This window comes from Mustelus asterias, chromosome 8 (genome assembly GCF_964213995.1).
Source record: "Mustelus asterias chromosome 8, sMusAst1.hap1.1, whole genome shotgun sequence".
Taxonomy (NCBI): domain Eukaryota; kingdom Metazoa; phylum Chordata; class Chondrichthyes; order Carcharhiniformes; family Triakidae; genus Mustelus; species Mustelus asterias.
The window spans coordinates 6,558,771-6,585,846 of NC_135808.1; the positions used below are offsets into that span (position 1 = coordinate 6,558,771).

General features: G+C 48.7%; 3 protein-coding genes across 15 annotated transcripts in view; 1 reads left to right on the forward strand and 2 right to left on the reverse strand.

Moving 5' to 3' along the window:
- Positions 1–2,344: 2,344 nt before the first annotated feature.
- On the reverse strand, positions 2,345–8,493 carry LOC144496797 (uncharacterized). 4 transcript variants are annotated; one of them, XM_078217348.1, is made up of 2 exons: positions 8,472–8,493; positions 2,345–4,997 (listed from the first exon to the last, which is right to left on the reverse strand). In XM_078217348.1, the coding sequence occupies exon 2, from the start codon at positions 4,984–4,986 to the stop codon at positions 3,736–3,738; it is 1,251 nt and encodes a 416-aa protein (XP_078073474.1). In that variant the 5' UTR covers positions 4,987–4,997; positions 8,472–8,493; the 3' UTR covers positions 2,345–3,735. The 4 variants fall into 4 exon arrangements, with proteins under 4 accessions (XP_078073474.1, XP_078073470.1, XP_078073472.1 ...); XM_078217344.1 differs by lacking the exon at positions 8,472–8,493 and adding an exon at positions 6,690–6,746; XM_078217346.1 differs by lacking the exon at positions 8,472–8,493 and adding an exon at positions 5,569–6,014.
- A 5,229-nt stretch (positions 8,494–13,722) lies between these two features.
- On the reverse strand, positions 13,723–21,913 carry LOC144496799 (zinc finger and BTB domain-containing protein 12-like). The gene is made up of 2 exons (XM_078217350.1): positions 21,791–21,913; positions 13,723–16,242 (listed from the first exon to the last, which is right to left on the reverse strand). The coding sequence occupies exon 2, from the start codon at positions 16,229–16,231 to the stop codon at positions 15,014–15,016; it is 1,218 nt and encodes a 405-aa protein (XP_078073476.1). The 5' UTR covers positions 16,232–16,242; positions 21,791–21,913; the 3' UTR covers positions 13,723–15,013.
- The window catches only part of LOC144496769 (histone-lysine N-methyltransferase EHMT2-like), a 99,316-nt gene continuing 93,834 nt past the window's right edge, over positions 21,595–27,076 (forward strand). For all 10 annotated transcript variants that reach the window (XM_078217297.1, XM_078217302.1, XM_078217292.1 and 7 more), the window contains exon 1: positions 21,595–21,654. In XM_078217297.1, coding sequence (XP_078073423.1) covers positions 21,634–21,654 — 21 coding nt within the window. In that variant the 5' untranslated portion in view covers positions 21,595–21,633. The remainder of the gene's footprint in view (positions 21,655–27,076) is intronic.

Below are 27,076 nucleotides of genomic sequence, written 5' to 3' on the forward strand. Positions count from 1 at the left end.
AAGATGAGTAACAATCCTGTTCTGTGTTTGAGATCAATTACAATCGTGTTGTGTCAGAGGTTAGTAACAATCCTGTCCTGTAGGTTTCCTCCGGGTTCTCCGGTTTCCTCCCACAGTTTAAAGGGTGTCACAGGGGTTAGCGCTGCAGCCTCACAGCGCCAGGGACCTGGGTTCGAATCCCAGCTCAGGTCACTGTCTGTATGTTCTCCCCGTGTCTGTGGGGGTTTCCTCCGGGTGCTCCAGTTTCCTCCCACAGTCCAAAAGATGTGCTGGTTAGGTGCATTGGCCATGTTAAATTCTCCCTCAGTGTACCCAAACGGCGCAGGAGTGTGGAGTAGGGGATTTTCACAGTGACTTCATTTCAGTGTTAATGTAAGCCTACTTGTGACACTAATAAATAAACTTAAAAAAACTTAAAATGTGCAGGTTAGGTTGATTGGCCATGCTAAATTGCCCCTTAGTGTCCCGGGATGTGTATGTTAGAGGGATTAACAGGGTAAATATGTTGGGTTTCGGGGATAGGGGCTGGGTGGGATTGTCGTGGGTGCAGACTCGATGGGCCGACTGGCCTCCTTCTGCACTGTAGGGATTCAATGGTGAGTACATAGAAGTTATCACAGAAGTTAAGATTAGTAACAATCCTGTGTCCAAATAAACCTGTTGGACTTTAACCTGGTGTTGTGAGACTTCCTCTCTGAGATTAATAACATACGTGTTCTGTGTTGTAGATTATTAAGAACATTTCTCCTCATTTGAAATTCACAACAATCCTGTCCTGTGTCTGAGAGTAGTAACAATCCTGGTTCCACTGTGTTTGAAATCAGTTACAATCCTGATCCCACCGTGTTTGAAATCAGTTACAATCCTGGTCCCACCATGTTTGAAATCAGTTACAATCCTGGTCCCACCGTGTTTGAAATCAGTTACAATTCTGTTCCCACCATGTTTGAAACCAGTTACAATCCTGATCACACACATTTTGAGATTTCCAATAATCCTGTTTCATAGAACATTACAGCGCAGTACAGGCCCTTCGGCCCTCGATGTTGCACCGACCAGTGAAACCAATCTAAAGCCCCTCTAACCTACACTATTCCAATATCATCCATATGTTTATCCAATAACCATTTAAATGCCCTTAATGTTGGTGAGTCCACTACTGCTGCAGGCAGGGCATTCCACGCCCTTACTACTCTCTGAGTAAAGAACCTACCTCTGACATCTGTCCTATATCTCTCACCCCTCAATTTAAAGCTATGTCCCCTCGTGCTAGCCATCACCATCCGAGGAAAAAGGCTCTCACTGTCCACCCTATCTAATCATAGAAGTCATAGAAGTCATAGAAACCCTACAGTGCAGAAGGAGGCCATTCGGCCCATCGAGTCTGCACCGACCACAATCCCACCCAGGCCCTACCCCTACATATTTTACCCGCTAATCCCTCTAACCTACGCATCCTAGGACACTAAGGGGCAATTTAACATGGCCAATCAACCTAACCCGCACATCTTTGGATGCCTCTATTAAGTCGCCTCTTAACCTTCTTCTCTCTAACGAAAACAGCCTCAAGTCCCTCAGCCTTTCCTCATAAGACCTTCCCACCATACCAGGCAACATCCTGGTAAATCTCCTCTGCACCCTTTCCAATGCTTCCACATCCTTCCTATAATGTGGCGACCAGAACTGTACGTAATACTCCAAGTGCGGCCGCATCAGAGTTTTGTACAGCTGCAACATGACCTCCTGGCTCCGAAACTCAATCCCTCTACCAATAAAAGCTAACACACCGTACGCCTTCTTAACAACCCTATCAACCTGGGTGCCAACTTTCAGGGATCTATGCACATGGACACCCAGATCCCTCTGTTCATCCACACTACCAAGTATCTTACCATTCGCCCAGTACTCTGTATTCCTGTTACTCCTTCCAAAGTGAATCACCTCACACTTTTCCGCATTGAACTCCATTCGCCACCTCTCAGCCCAGCTCTGCAGCTTATCTATGTCCCTCTGTAACCTGCAACATCCTTCCGCACTGTCCACAACTCCACCGACTTTATGTCATCCGCAAATTTACTAACCCATCCTTCTACGCCTTTATCCATTTATTAAAATGACAAACAGCAGTGGCCCCAAAACAGATCCTTGTGGTACACCACTAGTAACTGAACTCCAGGATGAACATTTCCCATCAACCACCACCCTCTGTCTTCTCAGCCAATTCCTGATCCAAACTGCTAAATCACTGTTTCCACCGTTTTTGAGATTACCAACAATTCTGCTCCTCTCCCGAGTTCTGTGCAAAGGAAACTCATTTGTTGACAGATTTATCAGGCAACAAGTGTGATTGTGAAATTTGTTTTAATTCGATAAGCTGTCAAATGTCGTGCCCAATATTTTCCCCGGAGACGAATTGAGCAACCACGACAAAACTGCTTCAACATTACACATTCGATCTTTAAAATGTAACAAGGGTGATCGGGAGCTGAGCATGCAAAAAGACAAGGTGGAGTTGCAGGGTTATTGGGAGTACACAGGTCATTCTGTGTCTGGAGGGCAGCAGACAGACTGGGTCCTCTACTAACCAGGGTCAGTTAGTTGTTCATCTCTCATCGTGAAGTGATTTGGCAGCAGAAATATTATGCCAATTCTGTACAGAATACAAGTTGGCCCCAGCTGGAGGACTGTGTCCAGTTCGGGCACTGCAGACTGGGAAGGATATCAGGGTCTTGGAGGGTAGTGGGGGGGCGGGAGGGAGCAGAGGAGATCTACAAGAATTGCAGGGACGAACAACTTAGTTATGTGAAGAGACTGGTGAAGGTGGGGCTGTTCTTCTGGAGGCAGAGAAGGTGCGGCAGAGATTTAACAGTGGCTTTCAAAATCGCGAATCGTTTTGATTTAGAGTAAAGGGGAGAAACCATTTCCGGTGGCAGCATCTGTTGGAAGTCACTGGGAAAAGAGCCGGAGGTGACATGGGGAGATGGTAGTTCAGGCAGCAAGTTGCTTTGACCTGGAATGCACGGACCAAAAGGGCGGCGGAAGGAGATAAATGGGAATTTGATTCTTTAACATTTGAAAAGTATTTGGATCTGCACTTCAGGTTCTGCAACCTTACAAAGCTGGAAAAGGGGAATTCGCTGCAGGGCCAGGAGCTAAATGATGGGCTGCAGGGCCTCCTTCCATTCTGTAAATGTTTATAATTTCTGCAAATTGGATAAATCACTGAGCAGGGGGTGCAGGGATGGTGGGGGAGGATAAAAGGGTGATAGGGAAAGAGTGGGATAAACTGAACAGTTTTCCTGAAGAGCCAGCATTGCCCGATGGGCAGAATGGTCTCCTTCTGTTCCTCGGGCGCGGGATACTGCAAAGTCTCAGTGGCCAGTGGGAAGATCACTGGGAGAGTCTATAACCTGTTACAGGCTGGAAGATCACACTCTCGGAGCCTCAGGGAGTGAGTCGTAATGGTAACTTTGTGGGATTGGGGGGTGGGGGGGGGGGAAACGGGCAGCTGGCGTCCTCCGCTCGCAACCTGTGCCTAAACTGACAGGGCACTAGAAGCGGGAGAAGGTGTTTGGGTAAAGGTGGCAGAAAGGGTGCAGTGGCTGTGTGTCTTTGCAGGAGAGAGGTGGCATTTTCAGGATGCGTCTGTTACGTCTGCAAGTCACGGACCCCCCCCCCCCCACTCTACACCACACCCTTCATCACTTCCGCCCCCCCCCCCACCACCACCATGGGCTAGGGCACCATCACGTTGATCTCGGCCAGCTTGCTCTCGGTGGAGTTCTTGCCGGTGGTCTTGCCGTGTTGGTCGCGCAGGTGGACCCGCAGGGTGTTGTAGTGGGTGAAGCGCATGTCGCAGTAGTTACAGCAGTGCGGCGAGTCGCCGCTGTGCACATTCATGTGGTCCTTGAGCGAGCGGTTCTGCGTGAAGGTCTTGCCGCAGATGGCGCAGCAGTACGGCTTGAAGCCGGTGTGCACGTTGATGTGCTGGGCCAGCCGCGCGTTCTTCTTGAAGACCTTGCCGCACAGCAGGCACATGTAGAGCTTGTGGACCACCATGTGGGCGGCCAGGTGCTCGCGGTGCTCGAAGGGGGCGCCGCACTCGGAGCAGCGCGCCGGCTCGGGGCGGCCGGGCACCTCCGCCCTGGCGCCTGCCGCCGTCGGCTCTTCGCCCGGCCGGTAGAAGCTGCCGTAGAAGCCGCCGCTGCGGTACTCCTCGCTGGCCGAGCTCTCGTAGTCTTCCTCCTCTTGCAGCTCCTCCTGCACCACCACGAACCCGTCGTCCTCCATCCCCTCGGCCTTGGCGCGCTCTGGGTAGCCTGAGGCGCCGACCCCTTCGCAGCTCCGGCTGGCCTCCACCGTGGAGTGAATGCGGCAGTCCGTCTCCAGGTAGGCAGCGGCGGGCGCCGTGCCCTCCTGCTCGCCGGGGAGAGCTGGGGGCGCCGGCTCGGATTCCACCTTCACCGGCTCGCCTCCGACCACTGCGGACTTGCCCGCCGGCCAGCCGGGCAGGCTCTCGGGCTCGGGCGCCAGGCGCTCCGAGGAGCTGGCAATCTGCGGGGTGCCGGGCCGCCCCTCCCCCTCTCCCTCTTCGGTGATCAGCGAAGCCACGCAGGGCGACAGCGACTGCCGGCACTTCTCCACCACATGCTCCATCTGCAGGCAGCTGGCCGCCGTCAGGTAGTCCACAATGTCCCGGAACGGGAACTCCAGCCGCCCGGTGTAGCAGGACAGTAGCAGCTGCAGCACCACCTCCGAGGCGGCCATGGGGAAGACCTGCACCTCCTGCGAGGGGTTCATGTGGAAGCGGTCCCTCAGGAAGGGCGAGCAGGCCGCCAGCACCACCCGGTGCCCGGGGAAGCGCAGCCCGCCCACCAGAATGGTCACGTCGCAGAACCACTCCTCCAGCCGCAGCTCGTTCATCTTCTTCATCGTCACCCCATCGTGCTCAGGGAATTGGAATCTCAGCAGCTTCCCCGTCGCCATTATTCTCCCAGCTGAAAGGGGAAAGAGAGATCCAAGGTTCAGGATGTTGCTTGGGTTGCATTGTCGCTGCACTGGACAAAATTGTACCCGCTTTGACTACTACCTCTGGCAGCTTGCTCCAGATACTCACCACCCTCTGTGTGAATAAATTGCCCCTCTGGACCCTTTTGTATCTCTCCATTCTCACCTTGAACCTATGCCCTCTAGTTTTAGACTCCCCTACTTTGGGAAAAGATGTTGACTATCTAATCTATGCCCCTCATTATTTTATAGACGCTAAAAGAACACCCCTCAGCCTTCTACACTCCAGAGAAAAAAGTCCCAGTCTATCCAGCCTCTCCTTATGACTCAAACCATCAAGTCCCGGTAGCATCCTAGTAAATCTTTTCTGTACTCTTTCTAGTTTAATAATGTCCTTTCTATAATAAGGTAGAGGGAGCTTTACTCTTTATCTAACGCCGTGCTGTACCTGCCCTGGGACTGTTTGATAGGGGTAGTGTATCGGGAGCTTTACTGTGTATCTAACCCCGTGCTGTACTTGTCCTGGAAGTGTTTGGTGGGACAGTGTCGAGGAAACTTTACTCTGTATCTAACCCCTAGGGTCTGAAAGTATCAGGTGCAGTAACTGTTCAACTCCAGGCAAAATACAGCAGCCAATTCACAATACACAGCAAGATTCCACAAACAGCAAACGAGAACATGATTTTTTTCATCAGTTATCTCCCTTGCTTATCTTTTAATGCAACTATTAACGTTGACCCAAGAGGGCAGGTGACGCAAAGGTTTAATTCCAGGGTTTTGCCAGGCACAGAGTGAAGGAAAATTGTAAGGATTCTATTGTAAATGTGCTGGGTTACAGGGATAGAGAGAATGCTCTTTCGGAAAGTGGGTGCAGACTCGATGGGCCGAAAGGCATTGTAGGGTATAAAATAAAATGAATGAATTGAGGAGGATGGTGGAATGGTGCTTGGGAAGGGATAATCCGGGAAGCGAGGGACCATCGACAATCCACTCAATATGTTTTGATCAGTGCTGCCTCCCTGTGTGGAGCAGCTTCTGGGACCACTTCTCCTATCGACCCGAGCCCAGCCGCCAGAACCCAGGAAATCCACACCAAACAATTTAAAAAGTAAATCAGAGAGATGTGCTGAGGGGCCGAGCTGAACCCTAAGCTCCCTACGCACCCCTTCTTCCCTCCCCCCCAGAGGTTGCCTGCACTGCACAACAATGGCACTGTCCCTTTAATTAAAGGGACCAACATCGGCTGTTTTGACACCCCAAAGAAGATATCATTGCCCTTTTAAGATGCTAACATCTAACAGGAGTAGCATCCCCCCAACCCTCTCTTTCCCACACCTGAAGCGACCAGCCCAGCAGGGAGAGCACTGCCCCCTTAAGACACCAACATTTAAAGGGGCTAGCATCTGATTCTTCTCCATTTCACCCCCCTCCCCCCCAAACAGTCTGCAGAGCAGGGTGGTCGATGCCCCTTTAAGATATTTAAAGGGTCCAGCACCCAATTTCGCCACATCATAATAAACGGCCGGCCCAAAGGAGGGATGGATGCTGTCCCTTTAAGGAAGTGGGAAGTGGGGGGGTGATTAAAGGGATGGGCGCCTTCCGGAGAGGAGGGGGTGATGCCCGGGTGGGTCCCCTGTCCCCGGTTACCCTCCTCCCTCCCCGGTTACTCCCCCCGGACTCACCAGCGGAGCGGCGGCAGCTCCGAATTGCCGCAGTCCCCGGCGGGTGGCCGACCGAAATTCCGGGTGGGAGGAGGGGGCGCGCCCGCAAACCCCGAGCTCCTGGCTGGCCGACCAGAAGCAGCGCCGGAGTTTCAAAAGACGACCCACAAGAAACTTGTAAAAATTTGGAAACTGGCTTGTACTGTTTCTAAGCTGGAGATATAAGTTTAAAGTTTATTTATTGGTGTCACAAGTAGGCTTACATTAACACTGCAATGAAGTTACTGTGAAAATCCCCTCGTCGCCACACTCCGGCGCCTGTTCGGGTGCACTGAGGGAGAATTTAGCACGGCCAATACACCTAACCAGCACGTCTTTCGGACTGTGGGAGGAAACCGGAGCACCCAGAGGAAACCCACGCAGACACAGGCAGAACTATCTGTATAGCATGCAAGAAACAATACTTTTCACTGTATACTAATACATGTGACAATAATAAATCAAATTTTAAAAAATCAAAGGACGTGCAGACTCTGCACAGACAGTGATCTAAGCTGGGAATTAAACCCGGGCCCCTGGCGCTGTGTGACAGCAGTGCTAACCACTGGGTTGCCCATTAAAAAAACTGTGTAAACTTAGAAACTGGCTAGTATTTGTTCTCATGGCCTCATTTATGTCTTAAAAGAAAGCCTTATCTCGATAGCAAAGAAGACCAAAGATCCCGGGAGATGACAAACCTGGTTGTAATTTAGGGAGTGACTAAAATTCTATTTTTTTTGTTAATAAGTGGGAATTGTATTTATCTAAACAGCATCCCATTAGAATAATAGGTAGTTATTCTGATTTAACCACTAAAAGTTCATAAAGGGCAGTTCTTACTATTTCTCACACACTTTTAACAGATTATGAGGTGAGGTACTCCTCTTTGAATTGTAAGGTGTTATTTCTCAGAGGGGGTATCAACCTCTGCTTCATAACAGATAATGCTAGCCTAGGCAGTGGTGCCCATACACACCCCATGATCAAATTTAAAAAGCAGTGGGGCGGGGGGGGGGGGTGCTGGGAGGGAGAATAGGTAGACAGAAAAGTAGTGAGAAGGCCACAATCAGATCAGCCATGATTTTGTCCAGAGGAGCAAGCTCGAGGAGCGGAATGGCCTATTCGTGTGTACGTGTGAATAGTGCCATCGAGTCAACCAGACAGCGTCCCATTTCTAATAAAATGCTGGAATAACCCCACAGGTCTGGCAGCATCACATTCACATTTTGAGTCGAGTATGGCTTTTTGAGGGGGAATAATACCCATACTATTAATTAGTCTGTTTTTAACTCTTATACGGTGGACAAAGAACTGCGAGTTGACTTCTGGGTGGCACGGTGACGGTGGTTAGCACTGCTGCCTCACAGCGCCAGGGACCCGGGTTCAGTTCCTGGTTTGGGTCACTGTCTGTGTGGAGTTTGCACATTCTCCCTGTATCTGCGTGAGTTTCCTCCGGACGCTCTGGTTTCCTACCACAGTCCAAAAGATGTGCAGGTTCGGTGGATTGACCATGCTAAATTGGCCCTAGTGTCGGGGGATTAGCTGGGGAAATACGTGGGGTTATGGGAACGGGGCCAAGGTGGGATTGTGGTTGGTACAGAGACGATGGGCCAAATGGCCTCTTTCTGCACTGTAGGGATTCTATGATTCTATGATTCTTGTTAGTATAGGAATATTTATTCACACACACAATTTATATTAATCACCCACATGATCAATACTAAGTTATTTACAGAATACTAAAGTTCAAGCTCAATACTAGACCTTGACTTAACTTCTGCGCGACTGGCAAGTATCCAGGCAGATATTGGCCTCTTTCCGTGTGTTAGTCTCTGGAGTCCCCGACGTAGTCTGGTCCTTCAGTCTGGTCTGATACTCTGGCTCTGGTCTTCCTTCCGTTGTTGGTGTGGTGGCTCTCCTCATGGTGGTAGTTGCTGGCGATGGTCACCGTTGTTGACTTTCGTGAGAGAGATTCTTCTGTTGTGCAGCACCTTTTATCCCTCATTGGTTTTGCGCCCTTTTGGGCGGTCTCTTGATTATCGCCAATCAATCAATCAGTGCTTGATCACCCAATCAATGCCGTGCCTGGTTTCACTACTGCTAACACTCTGCGGTAATTGTAGTGTGACCAAACATGTCAGCTCTCCGTTTGGTGAGTCTGCCACCTTGAAGTTGTACTGATGAAGATGAACTGACCATCTGTCGATGTGTAGAGATCAATCACCAGATCCTGACACAGTTAACAATAAAATCAGCACTTCACGATCGGTGGAATTTTACACATAGTCAAAAACCAAACAATTGAACATGCCACCAATTACCCACCCTATCCTGCAATTAACCAAAACATACTTGTTTTGGTTTAAAATGGCTTCCCTTTGGATCACAACAATTTGCGTCAATTTTTTAAAAATTCGTTGGTCGGACATGGGCGTCGCTGGCTGGCCAGCATTTATTGTCCATCCCCAGTTGCCTGAGGGCAGTTAAGAGTCAACCACATTGCTGCAGCTCTGGAGTCACATGTAGGCCAGATCAGGTAAGGATGGCAGATTTCCTTCCCTAAAGGACATTAGTGAACCAGATGGGTTTTTCCGACAATGGTTTCATGGTCATAAATAGATTTTTAATTCCAGATTTTTTTTATTGATTTCAAATTCCATCATCTGCCATGGTGGGATTTGAACCCGAGTCCCCAGAACATTAGCTGAGTTTCTGAATTAATAATCTAGTGGTAATACCACGAAACCATCACCTCCCCAGGTTCCAAGTCCCAACGCAGTGCTTGAATGGACTCTCGATTCTTAAACTCCAACCCATGAACCTGGTCTGGACCACACTCAAGGTTGCTCACTGATCGTACATAGCAAGACTTTGAGAGCATGCATATCTCATTGCAACAAAGGCATCTTTCACAGTGCTATGATCCATCAGTACTCACCTCTGTTATGTATTTAAGTGGTTGCAGATTGCTTTAAGAGCTGATCACATGATTTGATGATGATGTCATGAGGGTGTTGTACAGACTGCTCTTTTAGTTTCAGTTTGTACTCTGTCCAGGCTCCTTTAATAAATCTGTTGTTGTTAGTTTGAATCAACATGTGCAAACCATATATTTTACTGTTTGCGTAACACCCACAGCCCGAATGTAGTTAGTACATAACAAAAAGCAAACTGGCGGTGAGTTGGGATTTTGTTTCATCATGAACATTGTGGAAAGATCCGAAGTAGAAGAAAAATTGTGGGTCCTCACATCTCGAATACTAAAAGGCTGGGGAGAAGAAATAATAGGATTAAAGTTTGAACTGTCAGTGCCTAAACACAAATGAGAAAAGAGCTCTCTGTGTGTGGTTTTACAAGAGGGGTTTCTTTTGATCAGAGAAGTGTGAACTCCCAGTCCCCACCAACACAACACTCAATATTGGTGGCGAGTCATAGAGGTTTACAGCATGGAAACAGGCCCTTTGGCCCAACTTGTCCATGCCCCCTTTTTTTAAAATCCCTAAGCTAGTCTCAATTGCCCGCATTTGGCCCATATCCCTCTATACCCATCATACCCATGTAAATGTCTAAATGCTTTTTAAAGACAAAATTGTACCCGCCTCTACTATTACCTCTGGCTGCTTGTTCCAGACACTCACCACCCTCTGTGTGAAAAAAATTGCCCCTCTGGACACCTTTGTATCTCTCCCCTCTCACCTTAAACCTATGCCCTCCAGTTTTAGACTCCCCTACCTTTGGGAAAAGATATTGACTATCTAGCTGATCTATGCCCCTCATTATTTTATAGATCTCTATAAGATCATCGCTAAGCCTCCTACGCTCCAAAGAAAAAAGTCCCAATCTATCAAGCCTCTCCTTATAACTCAAACCATCAAGTCCCGGTAGCATCCGAGTAAATCTCTTCTGCACTCTTTCTAATTTAATAATTATTTAATAATTATTTAATAATAATAATAGGAGGATGGATGGAACTATAACGGTGGATTACAATAACTGTTGTGCATGTTGTACTTGTAGGAAGGATGTGATTGCATTGGAGTGGGTGCAGAGGAGATTCACCAGGATGCTGCCTGGGAGGAACATTTAAGTCATAAGGAGAGGTTGGATAGGCTTGGGTTGTTTTCTCTGGAGCAGAGAAGACTGAAGGGCGACCTGATTGAGATGTTCACGATTATGAGGGGCTTGGGCAGGGTGGATAGGGAGCAGCTGTTTCCCTTAGTTGACAGGTCAGTTACGAGGGGACACAAGTTAAAAGTGAGGGGTGGGAGGTTTAGGGGGAATTTGAGGAAAATCCTTTTTACCCAGAGGGTGGTGACGGTCTGGAATGCGCTGCCTAGGAGGTTGGTGAAGACGGAATGCCTTACATCCTTTTAAAAAGTACCTGGATGAGTACGTGGCACGCCATAACATTCAAGGCTATGGGCCAAGTGCTGGCAAGTGGGATTAGGTGGACAGGTCAGGGCCATTCATGCATTGGTGTAGACCCGAGGGGCCGAAGGACTTCTTCTGCACTGTAGTATTCTGTGATTCGATGTTATGTCTTGTTTCTATGTAGAGATGACACACCAGCTTATATGTGTGTAGGAACTTTATTCACAGTGCTTTACAATGTCTCTTCCAGCTATGGCTTCCAGCTCTTTCTCCCATTTCTTCATTTTTCTCTGAGTCCACAGCCAGGCTTAACCAATCAAGCATAGTGAGCACCAGTAGTAAACAGACCACATAATCAAAAATGGGAGAAATTGAACACTGCAATAACTGAGACCAATAATCGCACTCCTCCAACAGGGCCTTCCAAGAAATGCAATGAAGAAGGAGGCATTGGGATAGAATTGATTCCCGAATGGTCTCTATAAGATCAACCAAATCTGAGCTAATTGGACGGTGGAAGTCTGAGATCAGTTTTTAAAAATGTATTCACGGGAGAGCTTGTTGTCCACTCCTAATCGCCATTGAGAAGGTGGTGGGGAGCCACCTTCTCGAATCGCTGCAGTCCCTGTGGTGAGGTTGGGGAGGGGGTTTTAATGATGATGGAAGTGACAGAGATGTATTTCCAAGTCAGGATGGTGTGTGGCTAATAGGTGCTGATGTTCCTTTGTGCCTGCTGTCCTTAACGTCTAGGTGGTTAAACTCGTGGGTTTGGAAGATGCTGTCGTAGGGTCCTTGGTGAGTTGCCGCGTGATGATTTATAGAGCACACACTGCTAGCACTGTGCACCGGTGCTCGAGAGACTGAATGTTTAAGGTGGTGGATGGGGAGTTCAGCAAGTGGGATGCTTTATCTTAGATTGAGTCAAGCTCTTTGTTGGAGCACCACTCACCCAGAGAAATGGAGAGTTTCAAAGAACAATACAGCACAGGAACAGGCCCTTCGGCCCTCCAAGCCTGCGCCGCTCATGTGCCCACTAGACCATTTGTTTGTATCCCTCTATTCCCAGTCTGTTCATGTGGCTATCTAGATAAGCCTTAAACGATCCCAGCGTGTCCGCCTCAATCACCTTGCTTGGCAGTGCATTCCAGGCCCCCACCACCCTCTGTGTAAAATATGTCCCCCTGACATCTGTGCTGAACCTTGCCCCCCTCACCTTGAACCTGTGACCCCTTGTGTTCGTCACCTCCGACCTGGGAAAAAGTTTCCCACTGTTCACCCTATCTATGCCCTTCATAATTTTATACACCTCTATTAGGTCGCCCGTCATCCTCCGTCTTTCCAGGGAGAACATCCCCAGTTTACCCAATCTCTCCTCATAGCTAAGCCCCTCCATACCAGGCAACATCCGGGTAAACCTTTTCTGTACTCTCTCCAAAGCCTCCACGTCCTTCTGGTAGTGTGACGACCAGAACTGGATGCAGTATTCCAAATGTGGCCTCACCATCGTTCTATACAGCCGCAACATCGTATGCCAACTTTTATATTCTATGCCCCGTCCAATAAAGGCAAGCATGCCATATGCCTTCTTCACCACCCTCTCCACCTGTGCTGCCACCTTTAAGGATCTGTGGACTTGTACACCCAGGTCCCTCTGTGTGTCTATACTCCTGATGGTTCTGCTATTTATTGTATAACTCCCCCTTACATTATATCTACCGAAATGCATCACTTCGCATTTATCTGGATTAAATTCCAACTGCCATTTCTCTGCCCAATGTTCCAGCCTATCTATATCCTGCTGTATTCTCTGACAATGTTCATCACTATCCACAACTCCAGCAATCTTCGTGTCGTCCGCAAACTTACTGATCACACCAGCTACATCTTCCTCCAAATCATTTATATATATCACAAACAGCAGAGGTCCCAGTACAGAGCCCTGTGGAACACCACTAGTCACAGACCTCCAACCGGAAAAAGACCCCTCCACTGTTACCCTCTGTCTTCTATGGCTAAGCCAGTTCTCCACCCATCTAGCTAGCTCACCTTTTATCCCGTGAGATTTAACCTTTTGCACCAGCCTGCCATGAGGGACCTTGTCAAACGCTTTACTAAAATCCATATAGACGACATCCACGGCCCTTCCTTCGTCAATCGTTTTTGTCACCTCCTCAAAAAACTCAACCAAATTTGTGAGGCATGACCTCCCTCATACAAAACCATGCTGTCTATCGCTAATGAGATTATTCAATTCTAAATGCCCATACATCCTATCTCTAAGAATCTTCTCCAACAATTTCCCTACCACGGACGTCAAGCTCACCGGCCTATAATTACCCGGGTTATCTTTGCTACCCTTCTTAAATAACGGGACCACATTTGCTATCCTCCAATCGTCTGGGACCTCACCTGTGTCCAGTGAAGAGACAAAGACTCCTGACACACTCCTGACTTGACACACTCCTTGACTTATCACACTCCTGATTTGTGCCTTATGGATGGTGGAGAGGCTTTGAGAAGCCACGTTGAATCTCCCAAAGAGGAATACCCCGCTTCGTAATCTGTTAAAAGTGTTTGAGAAGGTGTTAACTATTCTTCATTAACGTTTAGAGCTTCATTAACAGAAATACCTGACACTCACTTTCAGTCAATAATTAACAAGTTATTTATTTAACCGGGAACTTTAACTAAACAAGTAACATATCGATTAAAGTAAGGTTCTACTGGAATGTTGTTCAAATAAATACAAGGTTCTTTCATTAACAAAAAATATAATAATTTAGTCACTCTCAAGTAATATACAACCAGGTGTTTTGGCTTTGGAAAACCTTTGGAGTTCTTCTGTCAATTCCCCTGTCTGTAAGCTCTTTCGGATTTGGTACCCTTCGTTAGATAGATGGAGAGTTCTCTTAAGAAATATTTTAAGCTGATAGGGACTTGCTCTTTCCCTCTTTAGGTGTTGAGAGGTGGTAGCCCTCGAGTTGAACAACTGGTGGCAGACAGTTGAGTTCCTCTTTATAACTGTGATGACCTAATCAACTTTCTCACACCAGGATTGGTCTAATGTTGTCAACAACAGCAAATACAAACTTGATAGGTTCCTGACAGCCGAGTGTCTTCTTTAAACTGATAGGCTGTCAAAATTCAAAAGCTTGCAAAGCCTGTCACCAAGGCAACTCTGAAGCTTGGTCCTGGTTGCAAATGTTGCAATCTGTGTACCCTGTGTGCTTGCATTTTGAACATTCCAGCACAGACACAAAACCAGCTTTTAAAGGGACCTGGCGCTGTGAGGCAGCAGTGCTGACCATTGTGCCGCCATGAGCACAAAATTACCAGGCTGACCTTCCCTCTGCAGTACCGAGAGAGCGCCACACAGTCCGAGGTGCCGTCTTTCAGATCAGATGTCAGACTGCAACCCTCCGGCCTCAACTTCTTTCTGCCTTCTCAGTTGGACTGTTTGGAAGAGGAGTAGGGGAGTTCCACCCCCCCCGCCCAACTACCCCCTCCTCACCCCACAGCTAACCCCACTCTGTCTTGTCTGGACTGTAACCCTCTGTCAACATCACTGAAAATCAACAGGTAATCCGGACACTACCACACCATTTGCTGCTTCTCCCACATCATGTCAGTCACTTTGTTTTATTAATGAGAGATTATTTGATCGGCTGTGAAGCACTTTGGGATATTAGGAGGTTGTGAAAATGAGAAATAAAAATGAGAGTCTCTCTCTCTCTAAATTGTCACTCCCACCGCATTGAGAACATGCGGCCCGTTCTGGAAGAGGAACAGCTCAAGAGAAGTCCACACACCGAGGGGACGCACTGACCCTGGTCTTCCGCACAGAGCGAGGGAGAACGCCAACACCATTCCGCAGAGCGAGGGTCCACGCAGAGCGAGGGAGACCCCAGCGGGACTCCACAGAGTGAGGGTCTCCTCTACAAGAGCTCGGGGTCCGCACCACCCATGCTCAGCTGGGCTAACTTACAGTTGTCAGCCGTGGTCTTGCCATGTTGTTCTTTCAGGTGCCTGCGGAGGGCAGGCTTGTGGGCGAAGCTCATGTTGCAGTAGTGACAGTGGTGCGGCCTGGCACCACTGTGCAGGTTCATGTGGTCCTTCAGCGAGCGGTTCTGGGTAAAGGTCTTGCCGCAGATGGTGCAGAGGTGGGGCTTGATGCCTGTGTGCACGTGGACGTGCCTGGACAGGTTGACCCGCTGGCTGAACACCTTGCCGCATCTGGGGCACATGAAGAGCTTGTGGGCCTTCATGTGGGCCACCAGGTGCTCCGGGTGCTGGAAGGCCTGTGCACACTCGCTGCAGTGAATGGGCTGGGGGCAGGGGGCGGTGACCTGGCTTCCTCGGGGGCTGGGGGGGCCGCGGGGCCTGACGGGACAGGCCGCCCCGCACCCCTCGCTGGCCGAGCTGTCCTCGTCCTTGGGGAAGGCGCTGCCAATCAGGACACAGCCCTCTTCGTCGTCCGTCGCCTCGGAGAAGTCGGGGTAGGCCGCTCGGCGGCTTCCGGAAGGTTCTGGCGCCGGGCTGTCCGTATCGATGATCACATAGACGTCATCGGCCTCTTCGTTCTCCTCAGACTCTGACTTGACCTCAGCCTCGGCCGCTCTTTGGGCCTGGGCCTGGATTTGGGCCTGGGCCTGGATTTGGGCCTGAGCCTGGATTTGGGCCTGAGCCTGGATTTGGGCCTGGGCCTGGATTTGGGCCTGGGACTGGGCCCGGGGCTCCGGCCCGCCGCCGTCCTCCTTGATCTTGATGCGAGGGTCGATGTACCTGGACAGGGCCCGCCTGCACTCCTCCACCACGTGGTCCATCTGCAGGTAGCTGGCCGTCGTCAGGTAGTTCACCACCTCCTTGAAGGGGAAGTGCAGCGCCCCAGTGTAGCAGGAGAGCAGCAGGCGGGACAGCATTTCCGCGCCCTCGCTCAGTGCCACCCGCACCTCCTTGGACGGGTTGAGGAGGAACTGGTCCCTCAGGAAGGGCGAGCAGGCCGCCAGCACCACCCGGTGCCCGGGGAAGCGCAACTGCTCCGTCACGATGGTCACATCACAGAAACGCTTCTCCATCCGCAGCTGGTTCATCTTCTTCAGGGTCATGGACTCATGGTGAAGGAACTGGAACTGAAGAACCTCTCCTGATGCCATTGCTTTTCAAACTGTTTCAGATAAAGAAACAAAAAACCTGTTAAGCTGCCACCAATAACTACATCACCTTGGACATACAACACGGCAACAGGCCATTCGGCCCAACTACTCCATGCTGTTGTTTATGTTCCACTTGCGTCTCAGTGGTTAGCACTGCTGCCTCACAGCTCCAGGGACCCGGGTTCGATTCCCGGCTCGGGTCACTGTCCGGGTGGAGTTTGCATGTTCGCCCTGTATCTGTGCGGGTTTCCTCAAATCCTGTACCGGCTGAGGTTATTCACAAAGGCCACGCTTTCTCAACCTCGCCTGAAGTGCGGTATCCACCGGTTAAATCACCACCAGTCGGCTCTCCCTGTCAAAGGGCAAAGCATCCTCTGGTCACCTGGGACTTTACCTTTCACAAAGAAAAATCCTACCCAGGTGAAAGGGGAGAGTGTTGAGAAACTTGTAGGGTTTAAAATTGATGGTGGTATTATTGCTGGACTATTAATCCAGAAGCTCAGCGAATGTTCTGGGGACCCGGGTTCGAATCCCGCCACGGCAGATGGTGGAATTTGAATTCAATTTAAAAAAAATCTGGAATTAAGAATCTGATGACCATGAAACCATTGTCGATTGTCGGAAAAACCAACCTGATTCACTAAATCCCTTTAGGGAAGGAAATCTGCCATCCTTACCTGGTCTGGCCTACATATGACTCCAGAGCCACAGCAATGTGGTTGACTCTCAACTGCCCTCTGAAATGGTTTAAGCAGCCACTCTGTTGTCAAAAAGGCAACTAGGGATGGGCAATAAATGTTGGCCGGTCAGCGACGCCCACGTCCCACAACTGAATGAAAAAAACCTTGAAGTTGATAAGCTACCAGGAGCAGATGAGATGCATCCAAGGATACTGAGGGAAGGAAGAGTGAACATTGCAGAGCCTTCCTTAGACTTAGAGGTGGTGCCAAAGGACTGGGGAATTGCAAATGTTACACCCAGGTTCAAGAAGGATATAACGATAAGTCCAACAACTACAGCGCAGTCAGATTAACTTCAGTAATATCTAGAAATAATAATTCCGGACAAAATTCATTGTCCCATGGACAATTGTGGGTTAATTAAGAAAATCCAGCATGAGTTTCTGACGGGGAGATCATGTTTAACTAATTTGCTGGAGTTTTTGAAGAGGTGACAGAACGGGTTGATGAGGGTAATGCTGTTGATGGGGATGATGTACATGGATTTCCAAAAGGTACAGTGCCACGCAACAGACTTGTGAGTAAAGTTATAGCTCATGGAATGAAAGGAACAGCAGCAACCTGGATGCAAAATTGGCTGACTGTCAGTAAGGAGACACGAATGGTTAATAGATGTTTTTTTTGGGGCTGGAGGAAGGTTTGAAATGGGAGTTCTCCAGGGGTTGGTGGTGGACTCTTGGTCTTCTTGGCACAGAATAATTCATTTGTGGGACATGGGCATCAGTGGGTGGCCAGCATTTATTGCCAATCCCGCGTTGCCCTTGTTCAGAGGGCAGTTGAGAGTCAACCACATTGCTGTGGCTCTGGAGTCACATGTAGGCCAGACTGGGTAAGGACAGCAGATTTCCTTCCCTAAAGGACATTGAAAAAAAAAACAGAATTATGATGTACGCCTTGGGTGTGGAGGTCACAATTTGTACATGAAACAAAACTTGGAAGTATTATGAACTGCATGGTGGTTAGCACCGCTGCCTCACAGTGCCAGGGACCCGGGTTCAATTCCAGCCTTGGGTGACTATCAATGCGCAGTTTGCACATTCCACCCGTGTCTGCGTGGGTTTCCTCCAGGTGCTCCTGTTTCCTCCCACAGTCCAAAGATCTGCAGGTTAGGTGGATTGGCCATGCTGAATTGCCCCTTCGTATCCCAAGATTTATAGGTTAGGGCGATTACTAGGGTAAATATCGGGGGTTATGGGGTAAGCCTGGGTATGATTGAGTGAAGAATCAGTGCAGCGAATTGCCTCCTGCTGCACTGTGAGGATTCTATGATTCTAAAAGGACATTGACAATGGAATGGGCAGATAAATGACAGATAATGTTCAACACAGAGAAGTTTAAAGTTTATTTATTAGTCACAAGTAGGCTTACATTAACACTGCAATGATGTTACTGTGAAAATCCCCTAGTCGCCACACTCCGGCGCCTATTCGGGTACATTGAGAGAGAATTTAGCACGGCCAAGCATCTAACCAGCACATCTTTTGGTCTGTGGGAGGAAACCGGAGCACCCGGAGGAAACCCACGCAGACACGGGGAGAATGTGCAAACTCCACACAGACAGTGACCCAAGCCGGGAATCGAACCCGGGTCCCTGGTGCTGTGGGGCAGCAGTGCGAACCCACTGTGCCACCGTGCCGCTCTACAGATAGGGGATGGATCAGATATTAAACTGATAAGAACAGATACTACACTTGATTTGAAGTGATTTTGGTAGGCAAACATGGAGAGTGTATATATAGCTATAAACAATAGATACAATTCAAAATGGAGCACAGAGGGACCGAGGCATACTCTTTTTTAAAAAATAAAACAAAAATAAATGATCAAAAAATATAGGGATGACAGATCCTGATGTGGCACTGAAATAAAATGATGTCAAAACATCAAAAGAAACTTACAAAATCAAACCTTCATTACTGGGGAGTGATGATGTCCGCCCCAAACCCTGTGGCAGCCACCGGTTGCGAAAGGCCTGAAACGTGCCAGTGAGGATCTGGGTATATATGTGCATAACCCAGATGATAGGGAGTGGAATAGCTTGATCTTGGTTTCAGATAAAGCTCGGCATAACATCGTGGGCCGAAGGGCCTGTTCTGTGCTGTTCTATGTTCTAACCCATTGACGGCGTCAGGCCAGGCTGGGATAGCATTTGATGAGGCATACAGCCCAATCCATCACGCAAACCAGCCTCCCATCCATTGACTCTGTCTACACGTCCCGCTGCTTTGGAAAAGCAGCCGGCATAATTAAGGACACTATGCATCCCGGACATTCCCTCTTCCACCTTCTTCCTTTGGGAAAAAGATGCAAGAGTCTGAGGTCACGTACCAACCGACTCAAGAACAGCTTCTTGCCTGCTGCCGTCAGACTTTTGAATGGACTTACCTTGCATTTAGTTGATTTTTGTCTACACCCTAGCTATGACTGTAACACTACATTCTGCATTCTCTTGTTTCCTTCTCTGTGAATGGTATGTTTTGTCTGTATAGCGCGCAAGAAACAATACTTTTCACTGTATGTTAATACATGTGACAATAATAAATCAAATCTACTGCGCCTTTATGAAATAGATTTGTGTCATGTTTCTTGTGCATGATGTTTTTTAAACAGTCAGTTCTATTCGACTGATGCCGCTTTGTCTGTAACCGACAGCTCCATGTTGTCACTGTAGCAGTATAATTGATCTTAATTGCTAAAATGTTTGTTTAAATCTGGGCAAGTGGTGTCCTGTTATTTTAGTGTTTTCCTCTGGGTTTTTTCAGAGTAGGGCTTGATTGACAGGAAAAACCATGTGATTGGGTGGGACTCGGCTTACACAGAGAAATAAAGTCAGTTGTTGCTTGGGATCTTTAAAGAGAGGTAACTTTATCTGTGTCTCTTTTTCTCTCTGGATTTGGAGACTGTGATCTGTCAGGAAATAAGTCTCCTTCTCTGGTGGCAGCTGTATGGGAGTCAAAAGACTCCCATATTCCTGCAACTGTCCAGGGGGGTTAAAAGGCTGGAAATCTAGCATCTACGTGAGCCAATATGTATTTTGTGCTAACTCAGTCTGAAGACAGATTTATGTCTGTGGGGCTATTGCTTACATTGGAACTATAGAGATAGCTGTTGAGAATTATACCTTGTCATGTTTAAGTATTTTCAATTAGAAACAGTTATGGTGATTCTTTTTGTTATATTAACTGTGTTGTTAAATAAAGCTTGTCTTAATGAAAGCTTCCTGGTGGGTCAGCTGAGTCATACATGGAGCAAAACACATTATGCTTACTCCAATGCCGAAATCAAAAAAAGTTGGGGTCCAGGCTAACTTTATCATATGTATTTATTACTGTAGGCTTACATTAACATGACAATGATGTTACTGTGATAATCCCCTCGTTGCCACAGTCTGGTGCCTGTTCGGGTACACTGAAGGAGAATTTAACATGGCCAATGTACCAAGCCAGCACGTCTTTTGGACTGTGGGAGGAAACCAGAGCACCCGGAGGAACCCCCGCAGACACGGGGAAAAAGCGCAAACTCCAGACAGTGGCCCAAGGCTGGAATTGAACCCGGGTCCCTGGCACTATGAGGCATCAGTGCTAACCACTGCACCACCATGCTGCTTTCAGGAAGGAAGTCTGTCATTCCTACCTGGTCTGGCCGACATGTGACTCCAGCATTGCAGTAGGCTAATATCAGGATTGGTCCTACAAAGACAGATTGATTCAACTGGGCCTTTATTCACTGGAATTCAGAGGGATGAAATCTGATGGAAATGTATAAAATTCTAACAAGGCTGGACAGAATAAATTCAGGGAAGATGTTTTGCCTGGGGTTGGGGAATCTTGAAGCAGGAAACACAGTCTCAGGATATGGGGTATATCGTTTTAAAACTGGGAGAAGGAGAAATTTCTTCAACCAGTGGGTGGTGAACCTGTGAAATTCTCTACCACGGGAGATGGTGGAGGCCAAGTCACTGAGTGCATTCAAGATGCACGGTGTGCTTTGTTATATAGCGCGCAAGAAACAAAACTTTTTGTTGTATACCAATACTTGTGACAATAATAAATCAAATCAATTCAAATCAAGAAAGATAGATTTTTTTTGATTTTAACGGCATCAAGGGAAGAAAGCGGGAATATGGCACTGAGATGAGAATTGATCTTTACAGGTAATCTAGCAGCACTTGTGAATACCTGTAAAAATGTGTTATTCAGCACTGCACTATACTGTCTATACTTATGTCTTGATTACCTCTGAGTGTCAGGCTATCCTCATTCTGATATATTCTGTGCCTGCGCGCCTCTCTCCACTTCACCTGATGAAGGGGCAGCGCTCCGAAAGCTTGTGATTTCAAATGAACCTGTTGGACTAAACCTGGTGTGGTGTGACCTCTCATATTGAACAGCAGAGCAGGATCGAAGGGCCGAAAGACCTACTCCTGCTCCCAGGTTCGATGCTCATCCTCTGGAATGGCCTATCAGGCTACACGCAGTTTCAAAACCAATCAGGGACGGGCAACAAATGCCAATGACGCCCACGTCCCATGGAAGCAGAGAACGAAGTTCAGGGGGGTCTCTGCCCCTTTAAGAGCGCTGGCCCTTTAAGGATCGGCCCCGCCCCCTCCCGCGATGTGGCCCCGCCCCCGCCGCAGCGCCATGACGTCACGGGCCGGGAGCCATGGCTTCCCTGGATGCTGAGGTGAGAGAGGCGCTGAGGGGAGGGAATTCCACTTTCCCATTAAAAACCGCCACCCCGCCTCCTCTCCGCTGGGCCGCTCGGACTCCTCTTCCCCCAACTCCCCCTCCGATCCCCGTCAGATTCCATTCCGGCTTACGTCTAAAACTGGGGCCTTCTCCTTTCCGCCTCCCCCGCTTCTTGCTCCTCCGTCGGCTCCGAGTCCACGGCGGCCATGGGTCTGGGGCGCTTTTGTGAAGCGGAGTGGGGGGGAGGAGGGAGCTGATTGACAGCCGGCACCCCAGACCCTGTGTAGCTCATTGGTTCCCCAGCCCCGTTCGCTGGCGGGGGAATGCCGTATACCGGGTTAGGGGCGGAGGGTAACGGGCGATCGACGGACTGACCCCGCAAGATGGGTGGCGCATCGGCTCCCCGTCCGATCGCGGGGAAGGTTGCGCTATACATGGTTAGGGGTGAGGTGGAGGGAATTGTTGACCGTGGTGCCCCTCCACATATGTAATGTATCGATCGATTGCCCTGTTTTTTTGGAACGTATAGACATGCTGCATGCATGGTTTGGGGCGGGGGAGCGACGATTTACTTTAGAACCCCGTAAGCTGTGTAAGATATGCTTTCCCTTGCCTGCGGCGGGTGGGGTATGCGTTATACAGAGGCTGGTGGGGCGGCCGCAGTATAGTGTGATTGTCAACCGATTCTCGTAGCTTTATTTGATTGCGGGATATGTGTTATCCGGGGTTCGGGGTGCGAGGTCGGCCAACCCCAGCGATAGACATGCTGCCTTGTTGCTGTGTAATTTTTTTTCCCCTCCCCGCATGTACATTTGACAAACTTGCAAGCTTGGGATTCCGACCACTTTTTTTCTTCAACTCAAAATAAAACTTCCATTTCATGTAGTACCTCTAAACGGCTTTTTAAAAACTGCACTTTCTTTACAGAGTTTTAAAATGTAACCCCATAAGAAAACTTCCTACGTTGCATTGTCCATGTCCCAATTCAGTTTACAACCCTTCAAATAGGATTTGGGAGCAGCAGGAGTCATCGCCCCATAACATTCAATTGCATTGCCATTGTTAACTCGTCTACTGTCAACATCCTGGATATTTCTCTTCACACCAGTGGCGACTGTAACACGATATTCTGCACCCTCTTGGGGTGGCACAGTGGTTAGCACTGTTGCCTCACTGTGCCAGGGACCTGGGTTTGAATCCTGGCTTGGGTCATTCAGAAGTTTGCACGTTCTCCCTGTGTCTGTGAGGGTTTCCTCCAGGTGCTCTGCTATCCTCCCACAGTCTGAAAAACGTGCTGGTTAGGGTGCATCGGCCATGTCAAATTCTCCATCAGTGTACCCGTACAGGTGCCGGAGTGTGGCAACTAGGGGATTTTCACAGTAACTTCATTGAATGTTACTGTCAGCTTGCTGATGACACTAAAAAATAAATTTTAAACTTAACCATACACTCTCCTTCTCCCCAATATAATCTGAACGGTATGTTTTGTCTGTACAGCACACAAGAAACAATACATGTGACAATAATAAATAAAAGGTCACTATTATCGAGAGACTTAACTGGACCGACCACTGTGGCTGCAAGTGGGCGGCACGGTAGCGCAGTGGTTAGCACTGCTGCTTCACAGCTCCAGGGACCTGGGTTCGATTCCCGGCTTGCGTTACTGTCTGTGTGGAGTTTGCACGTTCTGCTTGTGTCTGCGTGGGTTTTCTCCCACAGTCCAAAGATGTGCGGGTTAGGTAGATTGGCCAGGTTAAAAAAAAATGCCCCTTAGAGTCCTGAGATGCGTGGATTAGCGGGTAAAGATGTGGGGGTAGGGCCTGGGTGGGATTGTGGTCGGTGCAGACTCGATGGGCCGAATGGCCTCCTTCTGCACTGTAGGGTTTCTAAGTGCAGGTCAGAGTCTGGGAGTTCTGCAGAGTAACTCACCATCTGACCAAAGATGTTTAGGTTAGGGGGACTGGCCATGCTAAATTGCCCCACAAATGTCCCAAGATGTGTAGGTGAGGTGAATTAGCCATGGGAAATGTGTGGTGTTATGGGGATAGAGCGGGGGAGAGAGCCTGGGGAAGATACTCTGTCAGTGCAGACTTGATGGGCTTCTTCTACACCGTAGGATTCTATGATTTTATAACCTCCCCAAAGCCTGTTCACCATCTAAAAGGCGCAAGTCAAGAGTGTGATGGAATACCCACCTGGATGAGTACAGCTCCAACAACACAAGAAGCTCAACACCATCCAGTACAAAGCAACCCACTCGATTGGCACCTATCCAACACCTTTCAGTATTCATTCCCTCCACCATTGCTGCGCAGTTGCAGCCGTGTGGACCATCTACAAGTCAGAATCCTACAGTGCAGAAGGAGGCCATTCAGCCCATTGAGTGCACCGACCACAATCCCACCAAGGTCCTATCCCCATAAACCCATGCATTTACCCTAGCTAGCCCTCCGACACAAAGGGGCAATTTATCATGGCCAATCCACCTAACCCATGCATCTTTGGACTGTGGGAGGAAACCGGAGCACCCGGAGGAAACAAACGCAGAAATGGGGTGAATGTGCAAACTCTGCACAGACAGTGACCCAAGCCGGGATTCGAACCCGGGACCCTGGGGCTGTGAGGCAGCAGTGTTAACCACTGTCACCGTGCCATCCTATGCACTGCAGCAACTCGGCAAGGGAGGCTCCTTCGCTATCACCCTCCAAACCTGTGACCTCTACCCTCTAGAAGGACAAAGGTAGCAGATGCATGGGAATACGATCACCTTCAAGCTCCCTTCCAATCCACACACATTCCTGATTTAGAACTGTGTCATCGTTCCTTCACTGCCGTTGGGGCAAAATCCTGGAACTGCCTCCCCTAACAGTGCTGTGAGTGTACGCACACGTGGACTGCAGCGTTTCAACTCACCATCACCACCTCAGGGGCAATGAGGGATGGCCCGTAAATGCTGGTCTAGCCACTGATGTCCACAACCCCTTTAAGAATTTAAAAACCCTTCAAAGTATCCACCCTGTCAAGCTCCCTCAGGGTCTTATGTTTCAATAATATCACCTCTTTATTCTGAACTCTCATGGGTAAAGGCCAAACCTGTGCCATGGTGGCACAGTGGTTAGCATTGCTGCCTCACAGCTCCAGGGACCTAAGTTCAATTCCGGCCTCGGGTCACTGTCTGTGTGGAGTTTGCACATTCTCCCCGTGTCTGCGTGGGTTTCCTCCGGTTGCTCCGGTGTCCTCTCACACTCCAAAGATTGGTTAGGTGGATTGGTCGCGTTAAATTGCCCCTTAGCGTCAGGGTATTAGAAGGGTAAATATGTGGAGTTACGGGGATAGGGCCTGGGTGGGATTGCGGTCGCTGTAGACTCGATGGGCTGAATGTCCTCCTGCATTGTAGGGATTCGATGATAATCTTCCTTGAAAGGTGAAAAATATTTTTAAAACGTGCATTTTTATCCCATCTGTCAGAGATGTATTGGATCAAATGCGATACTTTGCAAAGCGGTTGACTGTTACATAAGAACATAAGAAATAGGAGCAGGAGTAGGCCATCTAGCCCCTCGAGCCTGCCCCGCCATTCAATAAGATCATGGCTGATCTGACGTGGATCAGTACCACTTACCCGCCTGATCCCCATAACCCTTAATTCCCTTACCGATCAGGAATCCATCCATCCGCGCTTTAAACATATTCAGCGAGGTAGCCTCCACCACCTCAGTGGGCAGAGAATTCCAGAGATTCACCACCCTCTGGGAGAAGAAGTTCCTCCTCAACTCTGTCTTAAACCGACCCCCCTTTATTTTGAGGCTGTGTCCTCTAGTTTTAACTTCCTTACTAAGTGGAAAGAATCTCTCCGCCTCCACCCTATCCAGTCCCCGCATTATCTTATAAGTCTCCATAAGATCCCCCCTCATCCTTCTAAACTCCAACGAGTACAAACCCAATCTCCTCAGCCTCTCCTCATAATCCAAACCCCTCATCTCCGGTATCAACCTGGTGAACCTTCTCTGCATTCCCTCCAATGCCAATATATCCTTCCTCATATAAGGGGACCAATACTGCACACAGTATTCCAGCTGCGGCCTCACCAATGCCCTGTACAGATGCATCAAGACATACCTGCTTTTATATTCTATCCCCCTCGCAATATAGGCCAACATCCCATTTGCCTTCTTGATCACCTGTTGTACCTGCAGACTGGGCTTTTGCGTCTCAGGCACAAGGACCCCCAGGTCCCTTTGCACGGTAGCATGTTTTAATTTGTTTCCATTGAGATAGTAATCCCATTTGTTATTATTTCCTCCAAAGTGTATAACCTCGCATTTATCAACGTTATACTCCATTTGCCATATCCTCGCCCACTCACTCAGCCTGTCCAAATCTCTCTGTTGTTAAGTTCTTAAGTTGTTAAATGGTGTTTTATCAGCTTCTGGGTTGAGGTGGTGGGTGGGGGAGAGGGTGGAAGAGTGTGGGTGCGAATCAGTCAGGCTTCCTTCTGTTGGTCATCGCCAATGGCTCCAGCAGCTGGAGGCATCTGGTGTCAGATGAGAGCAGAATGGCACCTCAGCTGTCAAATAAAGTTTATTTATTAGTCACAAGTAGGCTTTACAATGAAGTTAGTGTGAAATTCCCCTAGTCGCCACACTCTGGCGCCTGTTCGGGTACACTGAGGAAGAATTCGATAGATAGTGAATGTCATGTTGTCAGAGTGTAGAACCAGCGCTTTGAGGTGGTTCTAGATCGAATAATGGAGGGCACAGAGGGAGATATTTGATAATGCGATGAGTGTTTCTGCCACCCTTTCCGGTGTAGAGTTCCAGATCCCCTCCCACTGGGCGAAAGATCTGCTTCTCTCGAATCCACCTGCCAAATCCACACTTACTGACCTCTCTGTGAAGTTAAGTTTAAGTTTATTTATTAGTCTCACAGGTAGGCTTAGATTAACACTGCAATGAAGTTACTATGAAAATCCCCGAGTCGCCACACTCCGGCGCCTGTTCGGGGACTCTGAGGGAGAATTTAGCACGGCCAATGCACCCTAACCAGCACGTCTTTCGGACGTGTTCAGGAAGATAGGTCCTTTTGATCCACTCTATCGAGGCCCCTCGCCATTTCATTCACAGTAAATCATTCCTCGGTTCTATGGAATTTAATAATTTTAAAGACCTCTTTTGGATCAACCCTCGATCTTCTATTTTTAAGAGAAAATAGACTCAGTCGGTCCCTTCGTCACATAGACCCACACATTTCTGTTATCATCCTCGTAAATCCTCTCTCTGTGTCCTCTTTATAATGTGCCAACCAGAACTGTATGCTGCACCTTTGCCGTGTGGTCGAACTAAGGTTCAGTGCAGCTTTAGTACAACCTCCCGACATTTCAGCTGCTGCTGTTTCTAACCTTATCTCAGAGACTTGGC